The 24,297-nt window shown below is 39.8% G+C and overlaps 4 protein-coding genes across 4 annotated transcripts; 3 read left to right on the forward strand and 1 right to left on the reverse strand.

Moving 5' to 3' along the window:
- Positions 1-3,190: 3,190 nt before the first annotated feature.
- On the forward strand, positions 3,191-4,235 carry LOC135609558 (glutathione S-transferase F10-like). Its single transcript, XM_065102936.1, has 3 exons — positions 3,191-3,382; positions 3,471-3,519; positions 3,615-4,235. The coding sequence occupies exons 1-3, from the start codon at positions 3,236-3,238 to the stop codon at positions 4,082-4,084; spliced, it is 666 nt and encodes a 221-aa protein (XP_064959008.1). The 5' UTR covers positions 3,191-3,235; the 3' UTR covers positions 4,085-4,235.
- Positions 4,236-4,951: 716 nt separating this feature from the next.
- Positions 4,952-7,718, forward strand: LOC135609557 (cytokinin riboside 5'-monophosphate phosphoribohydrolase LOG1-like). The gene is made up of 7 exons (XM_065102935.1): positions 4,952-5,870; positions 5,953-6,050; positions 6,189-6,219; positions 6,347-6,446; positions 6,895-6,965; positions 7,172-7,315; positions 7,537-7,718. The coding sequence occupies exons 1-7, from the start codon at positions 5,691-5,693 to the stop codon at positions 7,627-7,629; spliced, it is 717 nt and encodes a 238-aa protein (XP_064959007.1). The 5' UTR covers positions 4,952-5,690; the 3' UTR covers positions 7,630-7,718.
- Positions 7,719-11,884: 4,166 nt separating this feature from the next.
- On the forward strand, positions 11,885-14,107 carry LOC135609319 (uncharacterized). Its single transcript, XM_065102430.1, has one exon. It carries the CDS (start codon positions 11,885-11,887, stop codon positions 14,105-14,107), a length of 2,223 nt encoding a protein of 740 aa, XP_064958502.1.
- Positions 14,108-15,914: 1,807 nt separating this feature from the next.
- LOC103980639 (two-component response regulator-like PRR95) lies at positions 15,915-22,740 on the reverse strand. Its single transcript, XM_009397088.3, has 8 exons — positions 22,513-22,740; positions 21,196-21,357; positions 20,958-21,088; positions 20,685-20,837; positions 20,070-20,193; positions 19,608-19,956; positions 17,348-18,068; positions 15,915-16,262 (listed from the first exon to the last, which is right to left on the reverse strand). Exons 1-8 carry the CDS (start codon positions 22,664-22,666, stop codon positions 16,098-16,100), a joined length of 1,959 nt encoding a protein of 652 aa, XP_009395363.2. The 5' UTR covers positions 22,667-22,740; the 3' UTR covers positions 15,915-16,097.
- Between the last annotated feature and the right edge of the window lie 1,557 nt (positions 22,741-24,297).

Consider the following 24,297-nt stretch of genomic DNA (forward strand, 5'->3'; position numbering starts at 1 on the left):
ATAGTTGTCCTCGGCTACGAGTTGCTCGTAGTAGTGTCGTTGTTCATATGTGGTCGAACGACAACCTCACCATTGCTTTGTCATGGCATCATGCCTATGTGCAATTGTGTATCACCGTATTCTGCTATGTCATCATGCCCACATGCGGTTGTGCATCAATTGACGACCACATCGTTATCATGACTCTCAATGATGCCATACAAATGTTAGGTACCAAAACCTTTGATGTCTAATCAATGTTGATCGTAGCTAATAAACGCCACAGCAATGTTGCAGTAGTTACCGTCAACAATAATGATTGCGGTAGCCATCATAGCCATTGTAATCATCGGACGGTTGCAAATGTTGCAAGGCTACAGCACCCCATGATGCTTTCATTAGATACACAGTCATTACTCAGGCTGGCAACCACCAAAGGGTGCTACCCTCAACAATATTATCGTCGATAGCAAGCTATTGATATTGATCCATCGATCAACGTAAGGAATCTCATATCACCCATAAGCATGTGACATGATAGACTAGATAGAAAAGTAAATCGATAATATAAATAGATCGTTCAGCATCGTAAATCAAATAACATATTTTTGCTAGTAAATGGTGATAACAAATAAATTTAAATATTAAATAAATTTAAAATACTTTTATGATATAAAGTATTTAATTTTAAAATATACCTTTCATAATAATTGTAAGCATAAAAATCATAATAATATAATTATTATACAAAAAAATTTAATGTAAAAAATTAAAATTAAATATAATATATCATATTTATAATGTGTACCTTTTCGATGCTACTCAAAAAATCTTTATAAGAATAACGTCATCGAATCTAAAAGCTATAATGATATCGATCACTATGACCAATGAATAAGAGACAAAGGAGATTAAAAAAAATCTATAATCTCTAATTCATGAAGAGATGAGAGAACATATATAATCTCTCAACAACGTTATGTCATATATCCATGTTAAGTCCCTAGGAGATCCTATGTATTATTTATAGATGAGAATAGAGGATATAGGATAAGTAATTAGGAGAGTCCCTCCCATCAATATCATCTTCTAAGGAACTTCATCATGATTAGATTTTCTTTCTATTAATCGATAATTATAATTAGAATCTAATATATCTTACCTATCTAATTAGATAAGACTATATAATTTAACACAGAATTGTAACTTCTTCGTTAAGCTACTGTCATCGACGAAGAGCTTTAATCTATTATGTAGGAAGTTGTAGAGAAGATCCGTGTTAGAATTTGATTCAATGCCATTGATTAATATGCTAAAATGGACATCTAGCCCTCTTCAAACATTTTGAATGCAACTAAAGATGCATTCTCAGTTCTTAGTTATATTGTTAAGATTCAATTCTCCCATATATTCAATTCAGGTAGGACAATATGGTAGCTGATGGGCACTCTAAATGTTGATGCAGCATGAAAACTTGATGGTCCTTTCAAAAAGTTGGTAGCTACCATTCCACCCAATCTTCCCAATGGAAGCATCACTATCACGGATCAAAATTTGCCATCCCTTTGGCATCCTTCCTACTTGTCGCATTAGAATTGACCAACCTATTGCTGCATACGTATCCGGCCATCATTCACCTTGGAGATTTAGTTGTTCTAGAGACTTTAACAACCAATTAGAGTCCAACATTTAAACTTGTCACATGTTCAATATTAAAAGATCAGATAGCATGTCGGAATCTTTGGTGCTAAAGTTAAAGTAGAAGATTCAGAAAGTAAAAAAGTATTGACGTGAGTCATCCATCATGCATGCAAAATTGATATTGTTTAGATACATTGCATGTCAAAGTCCTAAAGGAAGATGATGATGTGCTATTCCAATGCAATTCTATATGCTACTGGGGAACTAATCATGGAATCGATTGATATGCCTCTTGCATGCTCTAATGATATCCTAATTCACGGGATGATAACCTGTTCGTATTGACACTACAAAATTATAATCTATCTTTATTGACATACTCAAAATTTAAAACATGTTAAGATTCATAAAAGTTCTCAATTCAATCTTAGCTAACGACTTACTCGTTATGTATAATCTAGCAAATTTGTATTGGGCATATTCTTGATAATTTTTCTTTAATATTTAAAAGTTTGAATGATTTATCCCATGTTTTGAATAGTATCAAGAAAAAATATTTATAATTATACATATAGTATTATTTTATAGTGGACTTTCAAGATCGTTACTTTTGTGATTGATGTTGATTATGAGGAGTAGTCGTAAGTTAAATCCAGAATACGATAAGCGAGATATATATATATATATATATATATATATATATATATATATATATATATATATATATATATATGAAAAAAATGAAGAATGTGTGTTAGAGATGGAAAATTGTTATTCATATTGTAAATATATTGTAAATGATTATATTATTATAAGATTTTCTTAATCATGAAATACAGATATATTATCCTGAATTTTTATGAAAAATAACATATTAAATTTCGTATCATCAAAAATTAATTATTTTTAGTTCAATAATTAATATTTAAAATTTAAAGGCATACTAGTTGACCAAATCAGATAGTTGTCTTATTTTTATTCTTTTACATAAAATATGTGATACATGATTGGATTAGGTCTCAGATACAACATTTGGTTGCTAAACAATACTCTCTCTCTCTCTCTCTCTCTATCTCTCTCTCTCTCTATCCCACAGCTGGTAGCTAAATAATAACTTTGTGATTTATACGATATTTGCAACTAATTAATAATTTATTAATATCACATTTGAAATGTCAAATCACTAGAACAGCTTGTTAGATCTATATGATTGCATACTCATGGCTTGATCGACCACCTAATCGCCAAACTATAATAATATATGAGCTTGATATAATATATGTCACATCATACATGCAATTTAATGTGGTTAGTGATAAGTATGAAGACAACAGCACCTATTTATCCCTCATTTGACCGTTCGGTGTGTTACACCAACTACCATTCATCTGAGGGACGGCCTCAAAGCGGCATGGCTCGATGAGTCCTAAGTCTCTTGCGCTCGATCACGTGTCAAAGTTAGCTGAAGACCACGTGCATGCCAACTAATCATACAGCACACACACAGAGAGAGAGAGAGTACATGGCATCACTATATATAGGCAGTCTGCACTGCATGCTACGTGGAAGATAAGAAGAAGAAGAAGAAGAAAAAGATTGGACGGTATAAGAAAAGATGGCGGTGAAGGTGTATGGAAAGCCACAGGCAGTGTGCCCGCAGAGAGTGATGCATTGCCTGGTGGAGAAGGGCGTCCCCTTCGAGTTCGTCCTCGTCGACATCGACGCCATGGAGCAGAAGCGGCCTGAGTACATGGAGAAACATGTGTTCCTTAATCCTCCAACTATCTTTGCGTTAGTCATCGAGTTTGTATTGCGATCACGCTTAAGTTTAAGCTTGTTTCTTGTGGCAGCCGTTCGGCCAAGTTCCCTTCATTGCTGATGGCGACTTCGAGCTCTTCGGTAAACGCATTTAGCTTCTGCCTCATGGGTTGGTTTACGTGGATTATTCTTCTTGCTCATGGAGCTACGCCGTTGTTTTCGATCGAGCTCCTCAGAGTCTCGGGCCATCGTGCGGTACTTTGCTGCCAAGTACGCGGACCGCGGGCCCAACCTTCTCGGCCGGACGGCGGCGGAGCGAGCCAAGGTGGAGCAGTGGCTGGACGTGGAGGCCATCAGCTACAGCCCCTGCGCGTTCACAATCGTGTTCAACCTTTTCCTGTTGCCCATCCGCGGCCTCCCGGGGAACAAAGGCGAGGCCGTGGCCGCCATGGAGAAGCTCGACAAGGTCCTCGAGGTGTACGAGAAGCAGCTGTCGCGGACCAAGTACTTGGCCGGGGACGAGTTCACGCTGGCCGACCTGACCCACATCCCCGTGACGCGCTACATCGTGGAGCACTGCGGCCTGGCGTACCTCCTCGATGACAAGCCGCATGCCAAGGCGTGGTGGGAAGACGTCAGCCGCCGGCCGGCGTGGAAGAAGGTGATGAGCTTTGTGGCGTCCGGGGCGTCATTCTACGCCCCCTAGAGTTGCTGTGCCACTGCACATCATGTGTTCGATGAAAGGTCGGGGTCTTATAATGCGTCATCGGTTTTGATGTAGTAGGCAGGTGTTGTGACATTTCCTTCCTGAACGTCAATAATAAAAATCTGTATGCCGATCAGGCGAGCATTGTATCTTTGCTCGAGAAAGGTAAGTTGAGTCTGTACTTGATGTCATGCCAAGACACGTATTGAGATGAAAGCGAGTGAATTAGGTATCTTCTATGGAGAATATGCTGCATAGATTTTGCACTGTGGAGTTGTCGTTTTGTCCTTACTCGCACTCGGGAATAGGAGTTAGCATCTGCTATAAACGAACAAAATTAAATATGATTTACATATTTATATTAGTTGATTGTAAATTATAATTAAAATATAGATTCTTATATTAATAATCTTGAATAATATCTCATTTATATTAGTTAGCATCTGTTGTCTCTTGATGCAAGTATCTAATCCCAAGTTCTCATCAAATAAGATATGAGCGACATCTACCGCTAATAATGTATCGATGGCTCCACATTGTTAAGCTTGAGGAAACTCCACTGAGGAAGCTTTGTGCCGCTCGCTCCCTTGTGGACCACAGATAGATAGATGCATGGAGGGATAACCTTAGCATGATGAAGCAAGTGACTAAAAGGAATCGATCTAAACAAAGATAAAAGGATAATGACACATCCCCAAACAACAGTGCCATAAGGTTTCCGAAGCACCATAGATCTCTCGAGGACATAGACGATGTTCCTTTTTGTGTGCTGTGACTGTCTACTGCTGAGAGGTGCAATAACGAGGGTAAACCCTCTCGCTCCCCACCAATCTTTCATACTTGGGCATGTGGAGGTGTGCCGGGACTGTTCCTGTGGGCGCCTTCCATGCATATAGCATTTTTGTCAACTACCGGATCAGCAGGAGCTCGCCAAGATTTAATGGAATGCCAGAGTCTGCACCGGACACTGTTGGGCGGTGCAGTAAGCTTATCACTGGCTGCTCCTTACCTATGACTGCTGACACTGTTCCAGCGTTGCAGCTCTTGCTCGTGTAACATGAGGCCAAAGCCAACCTACCCCAGTATCAAATTTGAGGAAGAAGAGAAGAACACCATAAATGAGAGACGTAGTTGTTGGGGCGGTGAGGAATCCGGAGGAAGTCGATGATGATGACCTCCCAAGAATAGACGTTGTACACCTCCTACGTGTGATCATCGTCTCTCACAGCTTTCTTCCTTCGGTGTGGGAGTGGAGCTACTAGGCGTGAATTCAAGGCCACCTTCCTTATCGATCCAGCTTCTGAGCACTTGCCCTCCATCTCTGCTTGTTTCCTGGCATCACTGTTGGTCCTGATTGGACCACCTTTGCCATCTTCGGTCGCCAATAACCACTACCGCCAAACCTACTGTGCGGAAGGACGATCTGCAACAGTATCAGTGACAATAGTAATAACTAACCGACGTTGCAAGTGTTCCTGCAGGAAGTCTTCAGCCTAAGATTAACTATTCAGAGAGGGTAACTCGGGGATTTATAGTGGAAGATCACCCTTCTCCAACGAGTCATTGGACGGCGAGGGGCTTCTAGGAAGAAGAGAAGGAGCCACATATGATGGAGGACCAAACGCAAGCGAAGTCAACGGCAGTCGCTAAGAGAAGGGTGTCATCGTCGTCGTCGTCGTCGTCGTCGCCATCATCACGGTTCAAAAGAGTCTGCGTGTTCTGCGGTAGCAGCACAGGGAAGAAGAAAGGCTATCAGCTCGCAGCTATCCAACTAGGAAAAGAATTGGTCGTTTAAGAACCACAGCATGGGTTTGCTGCCATTGCTGCCTGATAGAGATTTCGTTGTAAGCCTTTTTTTCTTGTTTCAGGTGGAGAGGAACATAGACTTGGTGTACGGCGGAGGGAGCGTTGGGCTCATGGGTCTCGTCTCGCAAGCTGTTTTTGACGGCGGCCGCCATGTCTTAGGGTCATTCTCTTAGTCTCTGCTCTGTCTCGGCCGCTGCCCTGCATGCACAAACTTACATGCACACACACGCACGCAAAAAATGTTTTGTGTTTTGATAACGATCCCCAGAATCTTCATGATTTCGGTGCTACGATGCAGGATAATTCCAAGGACGCTCATGCCCAAAGAGGTAAACCAGTTTCTTCCTTCTTCTCTTCTCGGTTCCCTCTCTGAATTAGAGGTTGGCGTCGCGTTCAGTGACAATGGTTTACTGTAGCGGCATCCGACTTAACGTGGGTTGTTTTGGCCAATGTTAGATAACCGGAGAGACCATAGGGGAAGTGCAGCCCGTCGCCGGAATGCACCAGAGGAAAGCCGAGATGGCACGTCAGGCTGATGCCTTTGTTGCTCTTCCCGGTACGCGACATATCCTGCCACTCCCATCTAGAACACAAAATTTTCTTATGGATATCTATATATATTTAGAGAGAGAGAGAGAGAGAGAGAGTTTTGCTCAAGGACCCTTCTTGAGATCCATCAGCTCATCATTTGCTTGTGATCTGCACCCCTCAAAATTCAGCTAGCACATACATGTGCGCTTGTTTGGTTGTGCCGTCCGAGTAATGCACTTTCCTGTGGTGTTAAACTTGCCAAGTAGCAGCACGAAGCTCGAAAACTAAGCGGTTTGACTTGTACGTTGGCCGAGTTGAAAGAGTAGTGAGTCAACCTACTAGCCTTCAATTAAGCCACAAAAAATGTCGGTCCCTATTAACTATTATCATTAGCGATAATAGTCATGCAGTAGGTCTGAAACATGATTACTTTGAACGTCACTATTAACTTGTTTAGCTACTTGGGAGAGCAGGAGGGTACGGAACCCTAGAAGAACTGCTCGAGGTGATAACTTGGGCTCAGCTGGGAATCCATGACAAGCCGGTATCTGTCGATCTGAACACTTCTTTTATGAATATGTTTCTGAACACTTGTCCTTTTTACTCTCATGATTTTTCTTACTGTATCTTCTACTACCACAGAGGTGTACCAATAATGTCGATGCAACAGTTTTAGAATTGATGCAATGTACCCTTCTACAACAGTTATATGAATCTCTGTGTGTGTGTTGTGTTCTGTGACATGAGCAGGTGGGTCTTCTGAACGTCGAAGGGTACTACAACACACTGCTATCGTTCATCGACAAGGCTGTGGACGAGGGGTTCATCTCTCCTGATGCTCGCCATATTATTATCTCGGCACAGACAGCTCATGAGTTACTGTCCAAGCTTGAGGTACGTATACCCATTCATCGCGTGTGTATCTGCTAAAGCAACTCATGGTTGAGATTGTAAGCAGCTTTTACTCTTTCGGTAGAAAACAATTCAAACAACGTAAAAACAAAAGCAGAAAACACATCAAATACATTTAATCTGAAGTGTGCTTTCTATGTATTCTATGCTCTCTCTTGTGCAAACTTTTGGCAGCAGGTAGTAAAGGTATCTCTTGCATGCAGGAGTATGAACCCAGGCATGAGAGAGTTGCATCCAAACTGAGGTGGGAGATGGAGAAGTTGGGTCACCCCCCCAAGTCGTACATCGCGCGCTAGTAGAACACCACCACCTTGTATGAGTAATTATAATTGCCCAGTGATGCAACCATTGTAATCTTTACTTCAACTTTCGGAGTGTGTCAGTAACCTTTGTTCTAGTCTTTGCTAACTTTTACCAAGTATCTAGTCAACCTTGGGCCATTAATGTCTTTCTCCCCGTATGAATCCTAACTTAACATCTATGTCTCCAATCATCTGAGAGGAGTCTTCCAGGAAAACCACAGTGCTTGAAATAATATTGTCGAAGACATTCGACGCAAGTGGAGTGGAGCAATAACACAAAAGATGAGCATTGTCCACTGAGAGGACAACAAAATGGGTTTGTAGTCACAATAGTAGCCACTCGAATACAAGTGTTTTCTCCTCGTTTCATCCTTCACATGCTTCCGCACGTTCCTTGGACTGGCGATGACGCAGAAGCCAGTCCTTGTATCACTATGTATGAAATGTTCTATCAGCCAGCCGGCTTCCTGTCCTCCTTTGCACTTCCAGTTAGACATCAGCGACAACTGTACTCCACAAAGCAATCGTGTGGTGGAGGAGGAAAGAAAAGATGCGGAAATCGGTTCAACTCTTGCATCGATGGGACCTTGTTGGTCCTGAGAAGAAGATGTGCTCCTGTAGAAGCAGCGGGCACAAGGTAGAGAGACAACCCAGTTTAGATCAACCTGCAGCACTCGGTTGGTGTTTTCTGATTAGGCATACGCAAAAAGGTGTTTCCCGTGGTGATTGGGAAGCGGAGGTTCCCTTATCTTGGAGAACCTTCCCTTGTTTGCATTGAACTCCAAGCCACTGCTCACCATGAGCCCCACATCTGTGCTGCTGCGATGCTGTCCAAAGCATGGCCACTCTAACCCTCTTTAAAGCTCTACACACAACCTGAGCAGCAGCACACATCACTGTCTGTATGCATGTCTATGTCAACTTTACAATCATAGCGTCCGATCCTGAAGGAAGTAGCAAAACACGCTGACACCTATAGCTAAGTTTGTAAACGATTGTCATGGTTTGATTGGATTTGGTTCGATCTATATGGCATGCAGTCAGATTGGATTCTATCAGGTTCCTACGACGTCATCAAAGGTAATGTTACTATCTCCTTTGAGAGGCTTTGGCCCATATAATTTTGGGCTCATTTCATGACAAAAGCTCCTCTTACAGAAGAGCGAGAGAGAGAGAGAGCAGACTAAGTGGAGACAAGCTTTTCAATCTGTCTATGAAACATGAACAGTGAATCCAGAAGAGAAAGCATAGTTCATTGTACTTTGAGAGGTTGGCTGCCGCAGGACATGGTCAAGAAGCAAAATCAAGACAAAGCACTATCTTTGAGGATTAACTCCACTCGAGCATAATGGAGAACATAGTCACTAGCCCCTCATCACAAGCTTCTTTCCTTGAAGCAGCACATGGATGCTTTGACTACTCCAGACGACAGCCTTGGATATGCCAACTGCTAGAGCTCAGATTCCATCTGTGAGGTCACATCAAACAGCACTAGAGAGAGAGAGAGAGAGAGAGAGAGTGGGGAAGAAATCATTTGAAAGAACTGAGGAGGGCCAATTATGCGTCCTGCAATATCCTGTGAGCTTTATGATCATTGACCTTTCCATCTACACTTGTGGTACTGGAGAGTCAAAGAGACCTATAGATCAGGAAGAAGGAGAAAATAGAAGGCACATTGAATCCAAGAACAGGAGTATACATTTGTTGTGGAATGGAAAAAGGAATCTGACTCAGAACTCTACACAGATGTTAATAGCATCATGTACAAATCGGGCTTCTTTATGGTTTCCTCTGTTGGAGATTCCTAAAAACAAGCCTATGTACCCATGCCTGTACAGCAGAAGGTACTTCAAAGTAATTTCTAAGTACACATGTTAACATCGAGCATCATCTCTTTATTTCAGATGGTGTCTGCTGAAACCCTACATATTAAGTTAATATCTTTGATCTATTTTTTGTACTCTCTCATCCATGCAGTATCTAAGTGACACTGTTAAAACCAGGAATAAAAATTAATGCTAAATAGAATCTAACCTTAAGAAAGGTTGATGGGTTCGAAATCTCATCTCATCTCATATTATCTTTATCTATTCTTATGTTTTTACTCTCTTTTTTTTTATCTCCATTAGATTTATCTGAAATTGTATATTACAAATCTGTGAATTATATGTTAAAAACTTAATGATCAGATGAAAATAATGATACTATATGTTAAAAACTTAATGTCACTGCAGCCCAGCGCAGCCTTCATTGTGCGGCCCAAACCACGCTGCATGAATCCCATGAACTCGATATATAAGACAGAAAATAAATAATAATAGCCTCGTACAATTTATTTCGCATTTATCACACTAAATGACAGGTGACGAACATAAAGCTTTGATGCATCCACACGACGACACGTACATGAATAGTACATCGCCATGCAGACGTTAGAAAGAGTTGTATAGCTTCTATGCAGTCCCAGTGGCCGCTTCCTCCGTGCTCTTCGCCTCCTCGGCCGTGTGATTGCCTCCTTCTGCAATAGGCGCAGTAGCCTCTTCGGGCTTCGCCTCGCTCGATGGTTCCTCCGTGCTCTCCTCAGCGTTCTCGTTGGACTCGACCACGGCCTGAACGCAGCTCACAGATTATATATGGAACGAAGAGTAGTGAAGGAGAACCGCCTGTTCTTATACGTACCTCAATGGCCTCGGCGGGGGTGGAGGTAACGTCGGCCGGGGCTGAGGCAACGACTACTGGTGGCGGCACCTCAGGGGCCTGGCCGTCGGTGGTCTTGGGTTTACTCGCACAGCCGCCCATGGTTTCTTCTGGCTGTGGAGGCAGGAGGAGTAGTTGTTGCCGAGCTCGGAGGAATGGCGAGGAGGAAATACGTAGAAGGCTGTACTTATAGGGTAGGAGGCAAGAGAGAGAGGAGGAGGAGATGGGTGGTGTCGAGGGTGTGTCTATGTTTAGGGAGGGAATGGATGGAGGAACGATGAGCAAGGGAATCACAGAAGACTCATTCAAATGGTCACTCACACCGAAAGAAACCCAAATATATTGGTTATTAGCCTTGGGTTTCCAACAAGGCCCATGGGACGTAAGAGATCCCTCAACAAGAACTTGCTCCATGACTTTTCTTGTTGACCTCAACATTTGATTACAATATGACAAGAATTGACTCCTTGTTATAAGCAAGGTTAAGCAATCCAAGATTCCTTTATCTTATTTTCTTTCACTTATATGTTACTTCAATTATCCTCGATAGAAATTGATAATGTGATTATCCGTGGCATCGAAAAGAGGATTTGAGAATTCCTCGAAAAATCGACTTACAAAAAGACCAAAATTTGATGGAATACATGGTTCGATCTCTTTGATGGGATTAAGATAAAAATAGAGTTATTGATGAACAATAATTTATCTTAATAATAATAAATTGATTGACTTTATAAGAGGTTGGTCCAAAAAAATATTATACGATGTGAGTAGAATATTTTCTTTTACTTATGCCCTTAGTCAGTTCAAGTCATCGTAAGTCATTAGAAAAAAATCATAAATAATTATTTTTTTCTAAAAGAAATATCTCAAAAATAAAATGTAATTTAAAACGAAGAAAAGGAAAGACCTTAGCATCAAAACGTCCATCAATGAAAGCTCAAGCTCTTACAAAGAATCTAAAGGAGATGATCTTGAAAATGATGGCTCAACTACACATTATTTTGCATAAGATGTTAATATGATGACGCATAGCTTGACCATTTTGAAGAAGTAAGTACCTTTCAATTTGTCCACTAATATCATATTCATTTAATGAATAAATAGGTTTCTTTTTCAAAGAAAATAATCGTACATGTATATCTTGAATTACATTAATAAGTAGTTTTTAATTAATTTCTTGACAATTTTTTTGTTGCATGTTTATCCTTAATTGATGATTCCATAAATTGGTGAAAGAAGTGGAAATATATAAATTATGTTAGGAGGTTGTAACCTTAGTAAAAGGGTTAATGAAATTAACGAATCACGAGGATGTGTTTTTATTATATTATATTATATTATATTATATTCACATATGATAAATATAATTATTTGTGACGCCAATTATTGTGTTAGTTATGTTCATTGTTAATTAGATACCTCATTAATCCCCGTGTAGATAAGCACGGAAGATACTCGACATGACCGACCCATGAGGGAAGGGCAGCATATGTAATAAACCTTTGATTAGCCAAAGAACGTGAACGGAGAAGAAGCCGTGTTGCTCTAAATGCATCGACACGGATGCGCACAAGGGGGCGCCCAATCCCTGGACGCGTCCGGCTTCAGCGGGCCGCTCCCATGGGTCGGACTCTACGCGGCCGCGGCCTCCGCCGCTTGCGCCCTGGCCATGGCCAGCGACGCCATCTCCGCCCTCCGCCGCCGCCAGCTCTGGTTCCCCTCTTTCCTCTTCTCCCTCAACGCCACCACCCTCACCCTCCTCTCCGTCGCCACAAAGCTCCCCCTCGACCTCTCCTCCCCCATGCCCTCCCTCCCTGACCAGCTCGCCAAGCTCAGTGGCTCTGCCCTCGTCGCCACCGCCACCGCCAACCTGCTCCCCTCCCTCGCCTCCGCCCCCGACGCCGCCTCCGCCGCGGCCGATCTCATCGCGCTTGCCATCCTGGTCATCACTGTCGCCGCCAACGTCTCCATCCAGATCGCCACCGGCGTCATCTACACCTTCGTCCCCGAGCATCTCGCCGTCCTCATTCTCGCCCTCGCCCTTGTGATAATTCTCTGCTCCTCCGCCCTCGCCGTGCCGACCACGAAGCAGCTGCTCGAGGAGCAGTTCGATGACAAGTTCGGTTCGGCCTCCGACCCCGACGGCGGCAACAATTTCGACATCAACTCGCTCAGAGAGTCTGTGAAGCGCTACTGGTTGATGGCGCACACTTCCAGCCCGCAGTACGTGCTCGGCCGCACCGCCACCTGCACCGCCTCGGGGGCCTTTGGCCTCCTCACTTGCCTCATCCTCGTCGAGGCCTCCATGAGGTCCGTAATCAAGGACCCCCATGGCATGAGCTTCTGCAGTGGGACGTCGGATTACCAGTGGTCAACCACGGTCGTGTTCTTCTCTCAGGTGGTCGCCGTGGTGGTGGGCACTATAGCCCCGGCTTGGAGATGGTTTAACGCCGTCAGCTTCCGAGGGCCCTCCCAGCGGAGATGGAACTGTAGGGATGAGGTCAGAGTGGAAAGGTACTGGATCCAGAGGCTAATTGAGTGGAAGCAAGATGCCTCCTCGACGTTCCTGGTCGACGGCAGCCATCGGAGCAGGAAGATGGTACACGAGCTCAAGAATGTCGTCCTGGTCTTGCTGACTAGAGCTCAAATTGTGGTGGTGGTGATCTGCAAGGTGGTGCGGTTGGCGTCCGTGTTGCCCACGAGCTGGATCCGTCGCTGCTGCAAATGTTGGTCGCTGAGATGGGGCTTAGTGTCCATTCCGAGTTCCTTGTCCACTGCCAGTGGTGCGAGCAGGACTCCTTCAGGTTTGGAACATCTGAGCAACTTTGTGCTGCATCTGGAAGGGGAGGAGCATTTGGTGAACTTGATGATGAGGAGCGAACGTGAGGACACGGAACGATGGATTCGGAAGGGCACTAAGAACCAACCTGCTCATCTGATTCAGTTGATCAGCAACCACGCTACTTTCTCCCAAGGATTTCAAGGTGTTTGTGAATTTGACAGTAGGAGCATTCCCTCCTTGGTCACCGACGAACCTCCTAATTGTTGGGAGCTGCCTTTGGTGACCCTTACTACGGTTGCGGTCGCTCTTCCTTACATCAAACCTGATTTGGTCGAGTCACTCCGGTGTGCAGTGAACGAAGGCCTCAGATACGTCAGGCTCGTTGACGAGCATCTGGACACGAAAGGGCTGCATAACATGAGGAAAGCAGGAGATAACCTCTGGCTGGGAGTAGATCTGTATGATAAGTGGCTGGACAAGGATCTCCACGAGTTAGTCTCCGAGGAAAAGAGTGGTAAGAAGATCATCGAAAAGCTAGGAGAAATTAGCAGAGAATGTGTTAGCAGCTTTGAGCAAAAAATGAGAGATGGTACTGAAGATAGGAGGAGCCCGCTGGAGTGGCCTGCAGACGTCTTTGCATCCAATTCTATGTACAGAGTGAGCAGTACTATCTTGCAAGAGTATGACGGCAAATTCGGGACGGATGACAAGTTATTTCTGTGGTTACAGACCATTATTTCTGACATATTCTGTGCTTGCCTCACCAATATACCAAGAGTCATTTACATGGAATGCATTTGTAGCTCAGTTGAAGTGAGGGAAAAGCGAGTGAGGGAGGCTGCTTTTCTTCTTGGTGAGGCTACAAGCATTCTCGAAATACTTGGAAATCCAGAAGTGACTTGCTTTTATCCTAAGAGCAAACAATACATTGAAGATTGGTGCATGACAAGGCAGGACCAAAATCTTAGTCTTCCTTTGAGTTCTTCTTAGAATCACTTCTGAGCCATTTTGCGTGATCATTCAGCATGCTTGTATTGGTTCTAGGCATTTACGAAGCAGTATTCGAAATTAGAGGTATCTCGTTGAGCTCCATTACATTTATCAATTTGTTATTCTACGGTCTACTTCCCATCTTGAAATTTTCATGCGCAAGGTAATTATTAAGATGTGAGAGGCATTAGCTGTGAAGCATTAGATGCATGATTTGTTGCTGGAAGCCAAGAATCTTGGCAATGTAGGTGGGTACAATTAGGAGAGATGTGAATTGGCCACAGGCCCTTGCATTTACTTATTGGATGAAACAAACAAAGAAGTCAGATGCATGTGTTTTTGTAGCAAGATAAATGCTACAAAGTATTTGTTATTGAATTGTGAAGAGTTATGTGAGTAATGATATGTGTCCAAGAATCTCTATAGGAAATGTATTGTTGCGATGCTAACACATCACCAGCGTAAAACTGCTCCCACAAATCCTACAGTTTTTATTAGACACTGATGCTGTTTAATACACCGGCAATATATTTCTCTCTCTTTTGATTTCCCCTCCATCCTTTTTCTTCCTTTTTTTCTGTCCTCTTTCATGATTTGATGCTCTTGATTCACCATGGTTTCAGTTTTTCTTTCTTTGATCCCCCTGTCACACCCGTGCCACCTACTCTATTTTCACTTCACCTCTCCTTGGCCGAGTACAAGAACTCGACTGCATTACAAGCCCGGTATCCATTCAAAACCTGTGGTTCTTTTGAAATTCAAACTATGATCTTATTGTTATATTTTTCTTACAGAGGGATGGCAAAGTGGCAACCAATCCCAGCACTGTTCTCAGGGAATGTCATTCCTGACCTTATCTTGCAGTAACATATCATCAAAGATACTGTCAACTGAGAATAAATCATGATCCTGTAGTAGTGCTTGTTTGTGTTACTCCATTCTTGCTATACATTCTCTTTTTTCCATTTTGGTGAACTTTAGATGTGATCCAAAATGTGGCATGTCTTGTAGGGAAAAGAGAAGGATGTTCACTGACAGCAAATACATGTCTTGTTCTCTTGCATTGTCAGAAAGACATGGTTTTTGTTATCTGAAGTTCTATTAAATGTAGCTGCCAAACTCTGTTTTCTATTCATGTAGGTTTAAACCAAAAATTTATATCTTCATATATTTTCTCCTCAAAGGAAAAACCATAATTTCTTTGCCTTCTAAATGAATTTGGTTTACATCTTATTGGTGGTTGAGACTTGAGAGTCTCATTTTCCTATTTAAGCTATATTTTCTGCTTTTCTAATTGACTAAAATTCACCTCAGGGTGGTTGGAGTTGAATTGAGTCAAATCAAACTGGGAAAGAATGAGCTAATTGTTCTTTTAGGATGGTGTGATATATGCTCTCTGATCTCTTTCTTTGTTCTTCGGTTTCCTCTCTGTTTCATCTACTTTGATTGTGTTTCTATATGACCTCTCTGTTTCATCTACTTCTTAACCAGATGCTCTTCATTTTAAAGTTTTGATACTCAGACAAATAAAATTAAATTTCTTCTAATGCTGAAATCTCTTCTATTACTCTCGAAGAGATGATATGATGTTTGAACTTGTGATATATCTCTGATCACTGAGAGAATAAATCAATGGAGTAAGATGTATTAACTTTTGCTGGTTGTGCAATCCATTCATTACAAGCATAAGCAAGCCAAGAGCTGCATTCATGTACCACACATAGCTTCCTCTTCTACGGATAGAAGTGATGAGCAAATAGGAGAAGGGCATAAACTCTCATACAATTGACGATCTCAAAGGAACAGATGAGAAAGAAGGACAACTAAAACATCATGCCAACAATGTCAAGGTATACAAATTAAGAAAAACACAAGAAGAAATTTGTCAATAGCTATTCCACCTCCTTGATGTTATATCAAGGAGTTTTACAAGGGAAAAGGCACATACGATGTGACATCTAATTTACACAGAGGAGTTATGGAAACAACATCATGTTAGTGCAGCAACATTGGTCAGATCCCGAGGAACATTTTGACTTAGAAGGCCACCCGCTGCTAGTGTTGTTGGTCGAGGGTAGAGTTTAGCGTGACGAACAAATTGCCCTTTCACTCGAGGCCGCTGCTCTGCAAGTAACTTTCTGCTGTGATAGCGAACCTGTCAAACTCAGAATCAATAGACTGAAGTCAATGGTCTACAAATGAAGATGAACAAAAAACTGCAATCTAATTTGCTTTGTCTCCATCTAAAAATCACATATGTTCTATAACAACAATAGGAACAGAGACCGGAATGTTTTGACTGTTCAGAGTCACTATATGGATCTTTTGTCGCTATTGAGTCTTGAATAAAATAATATTTTTAGTTAAATAAGGAGATTGATAACTTCTAGTAAAAGCTTCTTGTATCTCTTCTATCTCTCATCGCATCAATAGAACTAATTATTTTACCTCTATGAACTATAGTATCTGTAGGTCCTCCCTCATTTTATCATTTATTGATCTATTGAATGTATACATAGTTGTTTATAAATTAAAATATTTTTTTTACTGTTCTTATGTTCTACACAGCATTCTTATCTCAAGAGTATAACATTTTCCTCTTAATATAAAAAGTATCTGGTGCTAACCATGATCCTCTCCACTTTAACCAGCCAACTTTGACTTATCAATTTTTTCATCTTGTTAAATAATTAATTTTATTTTTTATAATTTCTTGTTCACCCAACTTAACAATAACCTAAAAAATTATTCTCTTGATATTTACTAAAATTACATAAAATGTACTCAATCTAAGTCTTTATTTAAAATTTATCTATGTAAGTGAAATTTAGAAGGCAAAAATCATAAAAACTTAAAACTGATCTTTGATGTTCTCATATGCTAATAGAAAACTCAAAATATATACACATTGTAGTCCTAACATTAGTTCTAATGGAGTGTAGTCCTAACATGAGTTCTAACACAAGTGATTACTCTATCATACATATCCTTTACAATATCAACATAAATCTTCCTCTTATAAATCTCACTATAACATATCTCTAGAGTATCATAGTAATATTAACCTTCATCTGTCTCTTCTAAATCTCACTATAGCATATCGCCAGAGACTATCATGGGATTTTTCTAAATAAATTAAACCATATTTAAGTCTTCCTTTTTCTCTTAACAAGTTTTCATTCATTATTTTGATAAGTAACTTCGAGACATTTTTGAAAACACTAAAATATAATTGAGTACCTTTTTCTCGAAGCTTCTGTCTTTCCTCTTTTGTCGAAATTTGTTTAAAGCCATTTCTCTTTGGCTCATGCTACAATTTATTGGCTTCGTTCCTTCACAAGTCAATTTCCCCTGATCAGTTAGCCTCACTGTCATGGGCCTCAAGGTATTTGTTGTAGACGTGCATCCAGTAGTTCCATCGGGAACACTGCTACATTCACTGATGTTGAGATGACTTCCTTCACCATTACAGACAATACCACCAACACTCTCACCAGCCACAGATGAAACATGCCTCTGTTCATCAAGTTCCATGTGTTCTTGATTTTGTGCAGAATGATAAGATGAGCTTCTGGAATTATTCCCATCTGGAAGGTCACCTTGCATAGAGTTTTGAATCCCTTGGCACGGTTGGTTTAATGAGTTTGTCTGTATGATCCCTTCCATCCATGAAGATGAACTGGTACTCCAAAAATGGTGGCCTGATGGCTGATAGATCATGTGTTGTGTTGCTGTATCATACCCAGAACATAGAGGCATGCTTCCAACTGGAAGAGGCAATGGAATAACTCGAAGTGGGGTGCATTGAACTGGAGGTTCCACAGCTGGGGATTTGGTCTCTTCCATATTTTCACTAGAATCTTTGTAGTTTAATAGAGGTTCAGTGCAATTCTGACCACTGCTTCTGGATCCTGAATTCTTTTGTATCAACAACGGAGGTAGTACTGTCCTGCTATTGTACCTGCAGTGAATTATAGTTCGAGTGATTCTCTGACAAAACTATAGAAAAAGAAGGCAAATGTCTACAAGAATTCCAACTTTCTTTAATTATAGAAAAGATACCCAGTATTTTGTAGAGAAAGATCCTCCACAACTTTCACAGAACAGAGGAGAAAATGTTCATTAATTAGCAAAGATGTAAAATTAAAGGCTTGAATGGTCCACCTGATTCCCTTCTTTATTGATACAGAAAAGAACATGGGCTGTTGGACAAGACATGCTACTTAGAAAGGTTGTAGTAACAAAAATAAAAATAAAAATAAAAAATGGATCCAGTCACAAAGAGGAAAAAAGGGGATATGATGAATTAGTATAAAGGAAGTAACCTCTCTCAATGAAATTTCTGACACCATAATCTCAATTTAGCGCCAATTGATTAACAAAGTTCTTGCTAAAATAGGAGAATTAATGTCTGCAGCCTTGCTCTAAAAGCAAAGAGGTTGTTTCCATATAGTTTATATCCAGTAAAGAAAGTGACCATAAAATCCAGCTGCAAATGAGAGAGAAAAATCCGTCTCACATAATAAAAATTCTACATTCTAATATTTTGTTTCAATATCCACTTTCCTTTATAGAAATTGAGCAGTAATATGGCATCAGCTTTAATTGTTTTTCTACACTAAATGATGACAATAGCCCTCAAGTCAGTCATATGCATACCAGGACACTATTGGTCTATTGGCACAAACTCTAGAAACCCTTGTGCCTTTAAGTATTGTACTACTATTCTCCAGCTCTTATAACTTGGATGAAGCTCTTTGAAGCCCCTCTTGAAAACTTTCATTAAACATATCCCTGGGGATTAAATTACTTCAACTTCTTTTTCATGTAAAAGAAAGAGGTGCATGCTGGAAGTTTGACTTAATTTTTCATCTTCAGATCTTTAAGAGTTCCGCTAATAAGCCCAACAGTATCTCCTAAGTCCTACCAAACATATACAACCAATCAGATACTATGTCAAATTTTTTAACATCATGAAGCTTCTTATATGCAAAAATCATGTAAGCTTGACCAAACCTGGTAAGATAAACTACATAATTCTTCAAAAGTTTTATTACCAGGGGAAGAATGACAACTTTCACTTCATATAACCTACAAATGCACTATTTGAAAATAAACATGTGCCTGTTGCTTCAAAGTAAAGCCTAATCCTTAAAAGGGTGCCATTATGAATGATGAATCCTCCATGGCTGGGATCTGGGAGGATCAAATCTATTCAGCCATACCCCTGTAATGGAAAGAGGTTGTTTGCACAATTAGAGACATTGCACCTAGGGTGATAATAGAGCAACTTGAATATGATATTAACTCTCAATGCATAAACCTAATCTTGATGCCAGTGATATTGAAAAAAAAAAACTGAACAAGTAAAAGAAAGCTGATCAGAACAAGAGAGTATTTTCACATTAGACCACAGGAATTTTCTGGTTAATGTTATGATTTATTAATTCAAACATCAAAAAATTATTAAGTTGTGAAATAAGCATTATTAAACACTCACAGTGAGAAGGCCGATGAACTTGAATGGTTCCATGTATTGTATCCATCACAATCTAGTTTCTCAGGGAATATTCCTTCAAATCTTTTCAAACAGAGCTCCAAATGAGGTTTGGGATTAGACTTGCACATAACACCAACATCATGAACTGCTATATCAGAAAAACCACTTTGAACAGTAGTACTGTCTCCAGATTGAAATACACCCTGTGGTTGATTATCAATCACCTGGATCAAATCAACAAGATCCCTAGATGTTATGTCACGGTGACATTGCCAGCCATTTGTTGCATTGGTGATACTGTTGGGGTCCAGGCATTCGTTTTGTGTATCATCTATATTTTCATTGGATGCTGTGCATAAACATGTTCTAACAGGATCAGTTTATCTCAGTTCATAAAGCGCCAGATATCATAAAAGAAATTTGAAACATGGAAAAATAACACCATTAGCTGCATTTTCTTACCAAATGATGCATTATCAAATTGAATATTCTTTCCATCATCCAGAGTTGTTGGTGCATGAAGCTTTTGCTGATTAAGCTCCATTTGAGTACTCTCAGCTTCCACATCTGAGCTTGTACAAGAGCTCTGCATAAGAGGTGGCAAATTGTGCAGTGTGAATGTAAAACTCCAGTTTTCGAATCAACAGTCAAAACATTGTCAGAACTGAGAAGCATGCAAAACTACATTAAGATGATGGCATGTATTTTATCAGTGGAAACTATTCTATAAAATATATGAGCAATCTAGTCTTTACAAACAGAACAAAATCCGAAGAAACAAAATGGCAACTGAGATTTTCATAAAAAAATATCTCCTTTTGAACTTGAATAGTCATTGAGCTACCAAAACAAATACAAGGTTAAAAAAATTTACTTGCGAAATCTCCAATATAATTTTTGATAATTAAGCAATAAGTAGAAAAATTTTTGATTAATAATTTCATAATAACAAAAGAATCTTTCCAAAAAGTATAGTTATATAGATGCTGCTGACTGCTTAAGTTCTCACCAGAACAAATGCAAATCTTATCATATATGCTAGACATTAAAAGTTAAGAAAGTATGAAGATTTCTTACTTGAGCATCACTCATTTGCTCCTTGCACTCCTTATTTGCCTGTATTATACCTAAATTCTCGGTAGAATGTTCTTCTTTACCAGACTGAGCTGTCAGTTTATGCTTTGCATCACAATTGACTTGAATCTTATGAATGTCATCCTGTTCACTTGCCTTTTAGACAATGCAATTATGCAAAGATCAATATATGCTCAAATAAGGACCAATATGAAACTAAAGCCACACGTTAATTTAGAGGAGATAATGATAACTAAGGATGTAAATGAATCTTACAATTTGCCTTCTCCAGACATGCTGCCATAAATTCCTCAGCTCATTCTTGCGAAGTGGTTTGGTAAGAAAGTCAGCTGCACCTTTCAACATGCATTTGAAAACCATGCTGGTAGAATCATGTGAAGACATCACTGGATGAATCAAAGGAAAGTGTTTATTTGTGGCAAAAAAAATTACTGCTAAGAAAAACTTCTGAAGAACAATAGAAGTAGGAAGTCAAAAATCAATTGCATCATACTTATGACAGGAATGCTCTTGAAGGTGTTGTGATCCATCATCATGGTGAGAAGGCCAAACCCAGAGATTGATGGCAAGTCAACTTCAGACAAAACAAGGTCTATAGTCTGGGGTTTTTGCTTCAATGTGTTCCATGCCTTTAAGCCATCTGACGTTGCAGCAACTGGTGAATTCCAAACAAAGAAATTCTAAGAAAATGTGAATCGTTCAAATGTTAATATACCTTGAAAATGAAAAGCATAATACACTTTACCAATGGAACTACAAAATGAAGGACCTTAAAAATATGATTACTGGCTTATTGCATCATAAAATACTAAAGCAAGCAGTAAACATTAGTTAGTTAATCTGAAAGATTAAGCATACAGCTGAAATATATGTACAATGCAGAACCAAGAACCCACGTCATGTAAGGATCTGTAAAATAAACATTTGCAAGGCATTTATATGCTTTAATGTGACACATCCGATAGAACTCCTATATTGGCATGGTCCTAATTACTCTAGAAAACCTAATCTCATTTTTTCACATATACTAAGCACATGATATCTAGCAACCGAAGATAAAATGAACCAATATGACTCAGCTTTCTACTTCAAACTGATATTTTTCCAAATATCAGTGCCTCTTCAATGAAACTTTTGGTTTCATTGAACTTACTTTAATAACCCTCTCTAACTGCAATACAAAATTCAAGGATTAATGCAAAGCAAGAGTCTACAAATTCATCAAGTAATCATATCCAAACAGAGTCTCGATATGTAAAATTCCCCAGAGAGTCCCATCGGAACAAACATCAACTTTTCCCCCTCTAAGAAGTCTTTATTGCATCTGATCAATGTCAATACAACCACATAAGTGGAAATTCTGCAGTTGAGTTCAACAAATCAACTCTATAAGCAATTCAATTTTACTTAAGCTTGAAAAAAGAACAAAAAATTGAGCATATATAATTATCGTCACCAGTGAACCACCACAAAAGTAAATGAAACATTTCCGTCAGCAAATGGTTTCTCAATTCCACCCATTTCAGAAAAGTATCATTCCAAATGAAGTTTCTAAGACCATAACGAATTGCAAAAAATTGAACCTAATATACTTCCAAATTCCAAAGGCCAATTGAGAGAAAAATAAACACTTTGGACTCAACCACAAGAATAAATAAATAAATAAATAAATAAACATAAACTCCCCCATCTTTTCACTTAAATTGGTAAGAACAGACATACTAATGATGGGGATCACGTCAAAGCATCAAAGGATCAGTGGAAGAAGCGAAAAAAGGGATCCCAATTACATATGAAAGAGGAAACGAACCTCTGTAGCCACATTTCCTAAGGAGGGCCGCGATGATCCGCCTGGTGGAATCGTCTCCTTCCACGAGCAGCACTCTCACCGGCATCTTCGGCAAGAATCTGTCAGCCCCCTCCTCTTCTTCCCTTCTCCCTTCCCTCTCCTCTCTCGCCCCCATTTTCCTCTTCTTCAACGAAGGACCAGATGGAAAAGAGGAACCGAAGGACCTATTTACCACTCATCTCATTCTCTAGTGCGTGCGGTAAGCGATGCCGCAGCAATCCGCTCCTCCGCCACAACCAAATCTGCCACGCGAGAAAATATCTTCCGTTTCCCCCCATCTTACTGGCGGGCCAGCCACGTCAACGAATTCCCTCGGTTGCCGCTACCCGAGCCTCGCGGGGCCCGGATTACGTGTTTCGAGAAGGGCCACCCGTTCGGATTCTTCTTCCGTGCATCCGATTCGGCCCGGAATCGGTCGACCACGAAACGAAACGTGTCAACAGTGAAAGATATTTCGGGGAAGACGCGTGGCGGATCATCATTACACGGGGACCGTGCGATGGAGGTTCGGCTGCGATCGCGGAGCAAGTTTTAGCATCCGTATCCCGCGGATGTTAGTGGGCCGTCAAAGGTGGAGCCCGAGGAGACGAGGAGCGGCACGCGGTGGAGCAGGATTACTTGCAGCGTGCGTAGGGGAACATCCAGGGGCGTCGCCGTCTGCCTGAGGGACGTCTCTTCGGCATAAGAAACGAGCGTGTGATTGGCTGTGGCATCTCATTTTTCCCAACCCATTTGATATTTGGGTCATTTTACTTAATAAAAAAACCTTATGGAGTTTTGCTAGAACACTCTTATATTTTTCATATATGTCAATTCGATTTGGTCAGAATAATTTATATTGATTGTTTCGAATCGGATTGAATTTTATTAAATCTATGAACGAGTGTGACTCGAGTGTAATCAAAATTTTTTCATCAAATTAATTAATTAATTTATTTTTCTAAAATTGCTATATATAATTTAAAGTATTTAATATTATTTTTTTAATTTCTTGTGATTTTAGGGTGAATAAATTTTTAGAGAAATTTTTTTGAGTTGAATCAATGATCAAATGTAACCCGTTGTATTTTTATCAAATCAATTCAAACTTCTCTAAACTACTAACATGAGATGATAATAATATGTTTGGCATAATTTTTAAATTTTTATATGAATGTAGAGTCATTAATTTTTTTAAATATGATGCTTTTTGACTAAATTTATGATCGAATGTAATTCTTTAAATTTTCATCAAATCTATCTAAACTTCTCTCAACTACTAAAGTGAGATTCTAATATATTTATTTATTTTTCTAAATTTATATAAATTTAGGATTATTGATTTTTGAAATTTGATATTATTGTGTTGAATTTATGATCAAGTGTAATCTATGTATATTTTTTAAAAATTTTACTAAATATATCTAAACATATTACTAAATATTAGCATATAGTAATATGCTAATATGTTTATTATCACTTTTTTTATATTTTTTTTTATGAATTTATGGTAATTTTTGAAATAAAATATTTTTTGTTAAATTTATGATCGAATGTAACTTTTTGAACTCTTAACTAAACCTATCTAAACTTCTCCAAAACTATGATATGCTAATATATTTATTATTAATTTTTTTTCTATTTTTACATGAATTTAGAGTAATTAATTTTTAAAAAATAAGATATTTTTATATTGAATCTGTGATCAAGCGTAACTCAAGTGAAATTTGAGTTAATTTTCATCAAATCAATCCAAATTTTCTTAAA

This window comes from Musa acuminata, chromosome BXJ2-4 (assembly GCF_036884655.1).
Source record: "Musa acuminata AAA Group cultivar baxijiao chromosome BXJ2-4, Cavendish_Baxijiao_AAA, whole genome shotgun sequence".
Classification (NCBI taxonomy): domain Eukaryota; kingdom Viridiplantae; phylum Streptophyta; class Magnoliopsida; order Zingiberales; family Musaceae; genus Musa; species Musa acuminata.